General features: G+C 36.0%; 2 protein-coding genes across 3 annotated transcripts in view; both read left to right on the plus strand.

Moving 5' to 3' along the window:
- Positions 1–607: 607 nt before the first annotated feature.
- Positions 608–5,740, plus strand: LOC107486509 (proline-rich receptor-like protein kinase PERK8). 2 transcript variants are annotated; one of them, XM_016107062.3, is made up of 9 exons: positions 608–1,060; positions 1,482–2,563; positions 3,122–3,532; positions 4,011–4,097; positions 4,391–4,461; positions 4,583–4,659; positions 4,745–4,892; positions 5,012–5,173; positions 5,275–5,740. In XM_016107062.3, the coding sequence occupies exons 2-9, from the start codon at positions 1,495–1,497 to the stop codon at positions 5,515–5,517; spliced, it is 2,268 nt and encodes a 755-aa protein (XP_015962548.1). In that variant the 5' UTR covers positions 608–1,060; positions 1,482–1,494; the 3' UTR covers positions 5,518–5,740. The 2 variants fall into 2 exon arrangements, with proteins under 2 accessions (XP_015962548.1, XP_015962549.1); XM_016107063.3 differs by lacking the exon at positions 608–1,060 and having other exon boundaries at positions 1,139–2,563.
- Positions 5,741–7,940: 2,200 nt separating this feature from the next.
- LOC107486510 (uncharacterized) overlaps positions 7,941–10,244 on the plus strand; it is a gene marked incomplete in the record, with an annotated part of 3,373 nt that continues 1,069 nt past the window's right edge. Inside the window, 7 exon segments of the mRNA XM_016107064.3 lie at positions 7,941–8,236; positions 8,344–8,458; positions 8,546–8,643; positions 9,055–9,180; positions 9,292–9,412; positions 9,499–9,583; positions 10,177–10,244. Coding sequence (XP_015962550.1) covers positions 8,069–8,236; positions 8,344–8,458; positions 8,546–8,643; positions 9,055–9,180; positions 9,292–9,412; positions 9,499–9,583; positions 10,177–10,244 — 781 coding nt within the window.

Consider the following 10,244-nt stretch of genomic DNA (forward strand, 5'->3'; position numbering starts at 1 on the left):
TGAGGGATTAGTCTCTTGTCTTTTTTGCTAAACATCATCTTTTGGTGCCTCAAATGACATGTCAATCACTGAGGATGACAAAAAAAATGTTATTCCATGGAATTTAGAGATAAGAGGAATAGAAGTATTAGAATCTCCCAAAGCACGAAATGTACCATTGTTAAATTATTGACATTTATGCGATTTTTAATAAAATTATTTAATAATTTATACTCAATAATAAATAACATTTACACTTATAATTAATATATTATATCAATAACATATTTGACTTAATTATTCATCATATCAAAAATAAAGATAAAAATTTTTTAAAATGAAAAAATTTATAAAATAAAAAAATAAATATTTAATTATGATTAAATTAATATAATAAAATTTATATATAATAAAAATTATAAATTTAATGATAATTACTTCTTTAAGAAAGTCTAAGTAACCAGCATTTTTATTGAAATAAAATAAAATCATATGGGTAATGATTAAAAAGGGATAACACAGCAAAAACAAAATAAAATCATATGGGTAATGATTAAATTTGTGCTCTCCATAATTTTCATTTTAATTATTTTATTTTTTTACAGAACAAGACAGAAGCTTTTTCATTCCATTAGCCAGTGCATGTGCTTGTGAGTGAGTGGAGGAAGCAGAGAGAGACTGTGTCTTGTGTGAAGGGAGGGACTTCCCACTTTCTTCTCAAAGTCGTCTCCACGTTCTTATTTGTTGCTGTGTCTTCCACTGTTCCCATATTCCGCAAATTAAGCTTCTTTTTTTCTTTTTCTTTTCTCCTTTTTTTCCTTTTCCTGTTGAATTCTGAAAGCTATTGTGGAACTTCCAATACGTTTGAACTAGTCCTTCAAATACCCTTTATTCAGATTTTGGTAAAGTTTTCATCTTTGGTATTTGGGTTGTGGCTTGTGCTAGTTTTGGAGATCTGGGTGTGCTGCATTTTGGACTTGAATTTGTGTTCTCAGGTTGTGGAAATTGCAAGTGATAAATCTGGGTCATAATGCTGCTGGGTGCTCCTTCATTTGTCTTCTGCTGCAAATAGAAGAAAAAGGTTTTTTTTTTTCCTTTTTTTAAATTATTTCTAAGCTAGCTTTCTCTTTTCCCATTGTGAATTTCGCTTTACCTTTAGTATTTGTCAGGTTCTGTAGCTTGCAAAAGTTGCAAAAGTTCCCAACTTTGATAAAGTAGTTCATGGGTATTGACTTTTTGCTGCTAAGCTAAGCTTTTGTTTTTGGGAGTTGGGTCTTAGTGGTTGTTAGAAGTTTTGATTTTGGAAGAAAATTTGAGCATTTTGTGGTAGTAGAATAGTTGATGATGATCTGAAACCTGGAGTTGATGCTTGATCTGGAGTGTTGAATTTGATGGTTATGTGAAAAAGGATTGGAAATTTGTGAGTGTTATTGAAATTTGGATGATATTGATGGGAGTGTTATAGTAACATAGCACATTTTTGTTGTTGTTGTTGAGGGTAGATTCATAGAAGATATGGCTTCAACCTCTCCTTCTCCAAATGCATCACCTTCTGCAATTCCACCAGAATCTTCTGCTAATCCACCACCACCATCACAACCATCTCCATCTTCTCCTTCTAAGCCAAATCAAACCTCTGATACCCCTGCACCTTCATCTCCTTCTACCCCTTCTTCAGCTTCACCTCCTTCCCCTTCAGTTCCTGTAACCTCTCCTCCTACCCCATCCCTTTCACCTCCACCATCATCTACTACACCTCCACCAACTCCATCCCCTCCTTCACCACCAGATTCTCCACCACCCTCAACACCAGCATCGCCTCCACCTTCAGTTGCATCCTCACCACCACCACCAGCTGCCACTGCTGCCCCTCCTCCTGCCAAGGCCTCGCCTTCGGTTCCAAGTTCGTCCCCGCCGCCTCCCATAGCCACTTCCCCTCCACCTCAACCCTCACAGGCACCTCCTAAATCAACTCCACCTCCTTCTCAACCAGTTTCACCATCTCCTCCACCTCCAGCCAATGTGCCAAGGCCAACACCATCCACCCCTACTCCGCCAAAGGGAAAGCCACCAGAGAGTTCTCGTCTGCCTCCTTCGCCTCCTTCACAACATGCATCCCCTCCATCTGTTTCTAAACCTGCTCCTTCCACTGATGCTCCCCCTCCATCAACATTGCCATCCACTCCTCCTGCACCTCCTTCTAAAGATGTCCCTGCTCCATCCACATTGCCATCAACTCCTCCTTCAGTCCCTTCGGCGTCTTCACCTCCATCATCTTTGTCTCGTCCCTCTAATAATGGAACAGCAGCTGGGGCTCCAGCTGAGTCCTTACCCTCTTTTCCAACTGAGAAACCCACTGCTAAACCAACTAATGACGGCACCGAGAATATAACCTCGAATACCCCATCTTCACATTCAAAAGGGTTAGGTTCTGGAGGAGCTGTGGCTATTGCCGTTATAGCTGGCTTTTTTGTTCTCAGCCTTCTTGTTATGGCTTTGTGGTTTTCAAAGAAAAAGAAGAAAGGAAAGGGACCAAAAGCTGGTTATACTTTGCCTTCACCATTTACCTCGTCTCACAATTCAGGTATTGCATTTTGCACTTTTATCCCTTAACTATATAAGCTTATTACATGTTGTTTGTTGTCAACCTTGATTGTTACATGTGCTCATAGCAGTGTTCTTCATGTGTACAAATATGTGACAAGTTCATGTGTTTGTGCTGTGCTCTTAGTAGTGTCCTTCGTGACTTCCTGTGTAGACATATTTGATGAATTCAGCTGATTATAAATTTGTGTTTGTAGGCAGCTTTATGAACTAGGTAATAATTGAAATGTGTAAAATTTTCATAGAATATACATAATTTTTAGTGTGTGTGTTGTGCTCTTAGCAGTGTCCTTCATGTGTACACAAATGTGTTATGAATTCAGCTTATTACAATGATTTTAAGTGTGAATCAATTCTTGCTGGACTTTATTGTGTTCCAAAGAAGTTTGAATCCTAGTTGTATATATTATTTTTAAAGTGGTACTCTGTGAATGGAATATGTTCATAGGCAGCTTTATAAAGTAACTAATAATTGAATTGTGCAAAGTTTTGCTATAATATATACAATCTTTTAAGAAACATTGGTATTCTGTGCTAGGTACATTATTCCTGAGGCCACAATCACCAGCTAACTACTTAGGTAGTGGTTCTGGTAGTGATTTTGTGTATTCACCATCAGACCCAGGTGCTGTAAGTAGTTCAAGATCATGGTTCACATACGAAGAACTTATCCAAGCTACAGATGGGTTTTCTCCAAAAAATCTATTGGGAGAAGGTGGATTTGGTGCGGTCTACAAAGGTATGCTCTTTGATGGAAGAGTAGTGGCTGTGAAACAGCTTAAAGTTGGTGGTGGGCAAGGAGAACGCGAATTTAGAGCAGAAGTTGAGATTATTAGCCGTGTGCATCATCGCCATCTTGTTTCCCTGGTGGGCTATTGTATATCTGAGCATCAAAGATTGCTTGTCTATGACTATGTTGCTAACAACACACTTCATTACCATCTTCATGGTAAGTAAGATATCTCTGTGATTAAGTAATTCAAATACATAAGAAAATGTAATACTTATTAACAACTTATTACAAATTTACAACTTCAAGAGATATATTCTATATCCACTTTGGTTGAACCATGTGAAAATGTCATATATGAAGTCCATTCTTTAGCATGAAAGTTAAAAACTAATCATACTGTGCTGCTCTTATTATTTATTTAAATATTTTGGGGGTGAACTCAAGAACTCTTGAAAAAAATTATGCATTATATATTTAATGATTGTGCAGCTTGCAAGTAGATACACAAGGTTCTTCCCCATATGTATTCATTTATATTTTACGTTAATCTTGCATTTGAGTTCTACTCCTCCTATCCAAAGTAGGTTTTTCTAAAAAGTTTCAGTAGTGATGCAATTATAAGTTTATGTTTAACGGGTACCCTCCTATGTAAATTTTGATCTATAGCTTAATGAATAATTTACAACTTTTACAGGTGAAAACAGACCAGTTTTGGATTGGCCTACCAGAGTCAAGGTTGGAGCTGGGGCTGCTCGAGGAATAGCTTACCTACATGAAGACTGTAAGTTTCTTCATTGTTTTTCCCTTTTTTCCATATTTCATCACTATCCACAGTAATTGGGATTTTCTTTGTACTAGGGGTGTCTTTTAGATTTGGAGACATTCTTATAAAATATAAATATTTTTCTTATGACTAATTACATTGAAAGTTTTGAAGGACAAGATTGTATTCTTGTTCATTTTAAATTTAGAGCTACTTGTTTTTTAGTTGTTGATCCTTTTTTTTTTGCGGCATAATATTTTTTGTATCTTCTTCATCCCTGTTTCTTACTTCATTTTTAATGAATTTATCAGGCCATCCACGCATCATTCATCGGGATATTAAGTCATCAAACATCCTGCTTGACAATAACTTCGAAGCTCAAGTAAGCCACTTTTGAACTCTTGCAACATAATTGGTCAGGGAATAAGCAAGTTTTCTTGCTTCATTACCAGCTTAAATCACATTTACAATCTGACACCTTTTTGGTATGACTTGGCCAACAGGTTTCAGACTTTGGACTTGCAAAATTGGCACTGGATTCAAATACACATGTTACTACCCGAGTGATGGGAACCTTTGGGTAGGTAGCATGCGTTTACGTGTAGCCTCATCAGTGATCTTTCGTACCCTGTTGTTCAAGCCTCTTTCTGCTTATGAAATTGCAGGTACATGGCACCAGAGTATGCAACAAGCGGAAAATTGACTGAAAAGTCCGATGTATATTCCTTCGGTGTGGTGCTTTTGGAGCTAATTACCGGTCGGAAGCCTGTAGATGTCTCTCAGCCTATCGGTGACGAGAGCCTGGTTGAATGGGTACTTCCTATGTTAGAAACTTAGAATTAACATGGCTTTGCTTATCATTATAACACTTGAATTTATAGAAACCATAGATTCCAAGGTTTTATTTACTTACTAGGCCAACTTATTCCCAGGCTCGGCCTCTGTTGATAGAAGCACTTGATAACGAGGACCTCGAAATTTTGGTGGATCCAAGACTGGAAAAGAACTACAACAGAGATGAAATGTTCCGGATGATTGAGGCTGCTGCAGCCTGCGTTCGTCACTCGGCAATAAAGAGGCCACGGATGAGTCAGGTAATTTGTTATCTTGTTTTCAAAAAGCTCCTCAAGACTATACTTTTCTTAACTTCCAAGTTACTAACCCTGCATGCATCAATTCATGCATCACTTCCTAGGTGGTAAGAGCTTTAGATTCCTTAGACGAAAATTCTGATCTCAACAACGGAATCAGACCGGGGCAGAGTTCAGTCTTCGATTCTGCGCAACAATCCGCACAGATCAGAATGTTTAGAAGGATGGCTTTTGGTAGCCAAGATTACAGTTCCAGTTTCTTTAATGAGTCTCAAAGTAGCTGGATGAGTAGAGAGCAACATGACTCAACAACCATGAATAGATCAGGACCTAGGAATATTATTTGAGATGATTATGATGATGATGGTAATTTGATGGTGGCCAGATCCTGTGTTATAACTCTTGTAAATCTCAAAAAGTATCATTTTTTTAACCCTTTTTTGTTTCTTTTGCCAACATGATTTTGCTTGCTATGATGCCTTCTATTCTTTTGTAATTTAGGTCATTTGTTACATAACTACTTGTATTTATAAGTTTTCAATGATTAATGATATAATATAATACCATGTATGATTTGTTGATCAATCTGCAACAAGAAAATGCATTATATATACACCTAGTTTAGATATCCATCACCTCATTATTTTATACACCATGGATATTTTATATTTGGACTTTTATTTCAGATATTACACACTTATTAATTCCAAACATGTAAGATTCCAAAACACTTTAAATATATGGTTTATCTTTGTATCGATGCCAATTCTTTTTATCCTTTTGTGACAGTTTCAAAATGGATTTGCACCCGGAATAGGTTTTCAATTTTGCATTCTCATCTCTATCTAACAAATGCTTTTCTTGAGGTGCTTTTTTCCCCCAAAATCTTTTTTAGGTTAAGTTGGTCTTTTTTTTTATTCTTTTATCTTGAATTTCTTGTATAAAAAACTAATTTTTATACATGATTAGTGTAAAAGAGTTTTACAAAAAAAATAACTGTACTACTAATTTTTAAATTCACTATTTAAAAGGTCATCTAAATACATGAATATGAGTTATAATTATGTAAACTCTTTTATATTTTAAATAAGGGAAAAACTCTGCATACAAGCGATTAGGGCTTGTAAGTATTACAAGCCAATTAAACTCTAATCCCCAAAATTCGCTGTAAATGCTACGTTCCTTACACGCGCTACATCCCTTCTTCTTCTCCTTCTTTTTCGATCGTTCTTTTCTCCTCCTTTCTCACTGGTTTTGTTCTTCGTCGTTGACGTTAGTTCCTCCACATACTGTTACGGCACGTTTTCATTGCACTTTCTTCTTCTTCTTGCTGCACGTTCTTCTTCCTCTTCCTCTTCTTCTTCTTTTCTTTTGTTTCTTGCCTTCTCTTTCTCCTTCTTCATTTACATGCTTTTCTCTCTGTTTTCTTTTTTCGTTATTCTCGATTTCTATTGTTTTTTGACATTAAGCTCTGAAATCGTTTTTGAAGAAGAAGAAGTAGCAGAAGATGAGGAGGAGAAAGAGAAAGAGTTCTGAATTATGCATGATTTTGGGTGTATTTCTTAAATCCTTTGGGTGTATTTTCTGTAATCTTTTGGGTGTATTTCTATAATCGTTTGGGTGAATTTCTGTAACCGTTTGGGTGTATTTCTGTAATCTCTTGGTGTATTTCTGTAATCTCTTGGGTGTATTTTATGTAATCGTTTGGGTGTATTTCTGTAATGCTTGTCATTTTTTCTGAAATGAAAAATACACCCATAGATATCAGTAAGATACACCCATAGATATGAGTCAGATACACCCACAGATATCAGTCAGATATCACTCAAATACACCCAAATGATTACAGAAATACACCCAAAGGATTACAGAAAATACACCCAAACGGTTACAAGAATTCACCCAAACGATTATAGGAATACACCCAAAGGGTTACAGAAATACACCCAAAGGATTTAAAAAAATACACTCAAAATTCGTTGAAGTACATCTTATGCATAATTCAGAACTCTTTCTCTTTCTCCTCCTCATCTTCTGCTTCTTCTTCTTCAAAAACGATTTTACCATGAAAAATCGAAAAAAAGAGAAAACAGAGAGAAAAGACGTAAATGAAGAAGAAGAAGAAGAGGAAAACGAAGAAGAAGAACGTGCAGAAACGAAAGAAAAGGAGAAGAAGAAGAGTAAGAGGAAGAAGAACGTGCAGCAAGAAGAAGAAGAAGAATTTCAGAAACCATGAAAATCGAAAAAAAAAAACGAAGAAGAAGAAGAGGAAGAGGAAGAAGAAGAGAAGAAGAAGAAGACGAAGAGGAACCGTTTGAGTGGGGCGCGTGTAGTTACGCTCAATTCAAAATGAGTTAATGCGCGTGTTAATGAAGTTTGGGCTGATAACTTGTAAAACTTGTACGGCCTTTTTACCCTTTTTACTTGTATGTGTAGCAGGCCCCTTTAAATAACTATGTAAAATTCTAAGTTCTAAAATTATTTATCAGTGTATTAAAATTAAATAAAAAATACCTCTTATACAAAAAATTCACAATTTAGTCCATATAGTTTATGTATGAGAAATGCTATTTGTACACTAAAATCAGCCACTAATATATTTTTATATAAATATATGTGTGGTTTAATTTATTTTTAATGTGTATTTATATTTTAGCATGTATTTTTTTACGTATATATAGTATAATAAAGAAGAAAAAAGCAAAAGAAAAGAAAAATAACAAAAGGTAAGGGTAAGTGTGACAAAAACAGAAAGAAAGAAAGAAGGTGAATGCAGGAATCAATCGATCCAATATCCCCAACGAAGTAAACGACACTAAATAGCTTGACTCACAACTCACCAAAACGACACCGCCACATAAAGCAGCAGAAGCAGGTATTTGCAGAGAGCAGAGCAAAATGGGCGATGAAGCTCAGAGAGCTAAGAGAGAGGCGGCGGCGTCCTACGACTACGACGGCGATTCTCGATGGGCCGATTATTGGGCCAACGTCCTCATCCCTCCCAACATGGCCTCCCGCCCTGACGTCATCAACCACTTCAAGCACAAATTCTACCAACGCTACATCGTAATCGCTTTCTTCTTCTTTCTCAAAACGCTTTCTTCTGATTGTGTAAGCTAATCCAAACATGGACTTAACATTTTGGATTTTCAACTCCGTTTTGTGCTTCACAGGATCCCGATCTCGTCGTAGAGCCAATGTCTTCTACCAGTAGTTCGCGTTCTTCTTCAACCACCTCGTCTTCCACTACTTCATCCAACACAGGCGTTCGTTCACGAAGTAATTCAGGTTCAGTTTCTCTCCTTTTGTTTTTCCTATTTTTTTTAATTTTTAGTTTTTGTTTTTTATTTTTTCTGTTTCTGTGTGCCTGTTCAGGTAGATCTTCGGGTTCGGGAACATATGCGACGCAAGCTCCTAATGCAGCACCTTTGCGTTGGGATCGCCAAACCGTTCAGTTTTCTGTTAATGCTTGGGTAAATTCTTATTCCAGTAATAAACATGCTTCTTTCTCTTTTTATGCTTCATAGGGTTTTAGCTAAATGATCAGGTTTTAATTTGGTTAAATTGTGAAATTTTTTATTCCTATTGAGTATTGACTGAAGTTATGACTTATTAGTTAAGAGAAGGAAAGATGGGGTGGAGCTTAGAAAGTTTAGTTTAAGGTTTAGTAATATTATTAAATGACTGAAAATGTTGATTTCGATTTTCTTACAAGTGGATGCCACTGCTGGCTATCTTTGTTTTTCTTAATGTTCAAAATCTTAATGCTGAGACCTTAGATTTTAAACATTAGGACAAGGATCTTTGTTGTACGAGGCATTTGAATTGCAGATTTGCTAAGTTTACTTATGTGCTGATGCTTTTATTTAATATCATGTGTATAGGTTTTTGTTGTGGCTGCCCTTTCACTCATTCCACTGGTGCCAGGACATCTTTCTAATAGGGCTTATCGACTTTCTTTTTTGGGTACCACATGCTCTTCTCTGTATTCCTTGTACTCATTATATGGGGTAAGTTTGTTGTTATGATTTTAGAGATGATTATTTTGTATTCACAGTTAATGTTATCTTGGGATTTTGGTCTCTGCTTTTGTTTTAATGTGTTGCCTTATTCTATTGCAGAAACCAACAGCATGGAATTTGCAGGGATTGCAAATTTACTTTCAGACAATAATTGCAACAAAAGATTTTATAACCTTCGTCTACTGCCTTTCATTTGTTACTTCTCATCTTTGCCTCAAACGTGAGTTTCCCTTGATTAATTACCCTGATTAGAATATTCAGTGTTTATTCTGTGTTTATTAATACTTTTCCCTAAATATGTTGCAGTTGCATTGATCCCTATCATTTGTCGGGCATTAGAACATGTTGCAAAGTTCCTTAGACGCAATTTCAGCCGCTCTACCTTGTACAGGTGAATAACTGTTTTAAAGTTTATGTTACTAATTTTAAAAAGAATATATTGCTAATAGATGTGCATTATTGTGGTAAACTTTAACATAGGGTCTGTTTGGCCAAGTAGCTTATGTAAGTCCGTATGTGAAAGGAGCTTATAAACAAGTTATTCTGTGTTTGTATTGATTGCTCAAATGTGATTTTGGAGCAGCTTTGATATTTTAGCTTCTCTAGAAGTACTAAAATGACATTTTAGAAAGTAATTAGTGTTATGCAAACAAGCCTTAATACTGAAGAGTGGGGCTGGCTAGTATCTCCTACCTTTTATGTGATGTCAAAATTTTAAGCTGTAGAGTCTAAAGTAATGTGTGTAAGTGATCTGGGAGCATGAGCTGATAATTGTGCTTCACTGATTCCTGACATACTTTTAAATTTGAATGAACTGTTAACTACTTGTAGTCCACTGCTCATTTAAATGCACTAGGCTTACTTCTTCTAACTTGTTTCTATTTTGAACTTTAGTTAGGATCTTGTTCATTTTAAAATTTTGATTTTGGATAACAATATAACATCAGTTTGACATCTTATTTTATTGCTTTTCCATTTGAATAGGAAATACTTGGAAGAGCCATGTGTTTGGGTGGAATCGAACAATACTACCCTCAACATACTCGCATCAC

The sequence above is a fragment of the Arachis duranensis genome, chromosome 4 (genome assembly GCF_000817695.3).
Source record: "Arachis duranensis cultivar V14167 chromosome 4, aradu.V14167.gnm2.J7QH, whole genome shotgun sequence".
Taxonomy (NCBI): domain Eukaryota; kingdom Viridiplantae; phylum Streptophyta; class Magnoliopsida; order Fabales; family Fabaceae; genus Arachis; species Arachis duranensis.

What these genes read in the sequence shown, in the direction of transcription:
- LOC107486509 (XM_016107062.3), top strand. Translation starts at nt 1,495, where the DNA reads ATGGCTTCAACCTCTCCTTCTCCAAATGCATCACCTTCTGCAATTCCA. An exon ending in AGCTTACCTACATGAAGACT is followed by an intron (nt 4,098 to 4,390) that starts GTAAGTTTCTTC and finishes TGAATTTATCAG; the next exon opens with GCCATCCACGCATCATTCAT. An exon ending in AGAGGCCACGGATGAGTCAG is followed by an intron (nt 5,174 to 5,274) that starts GTAATTTGTTAT and finishes ATCACTTCCTAG; the next exon opens with GTGGTAAGAGCTTTAGATTC.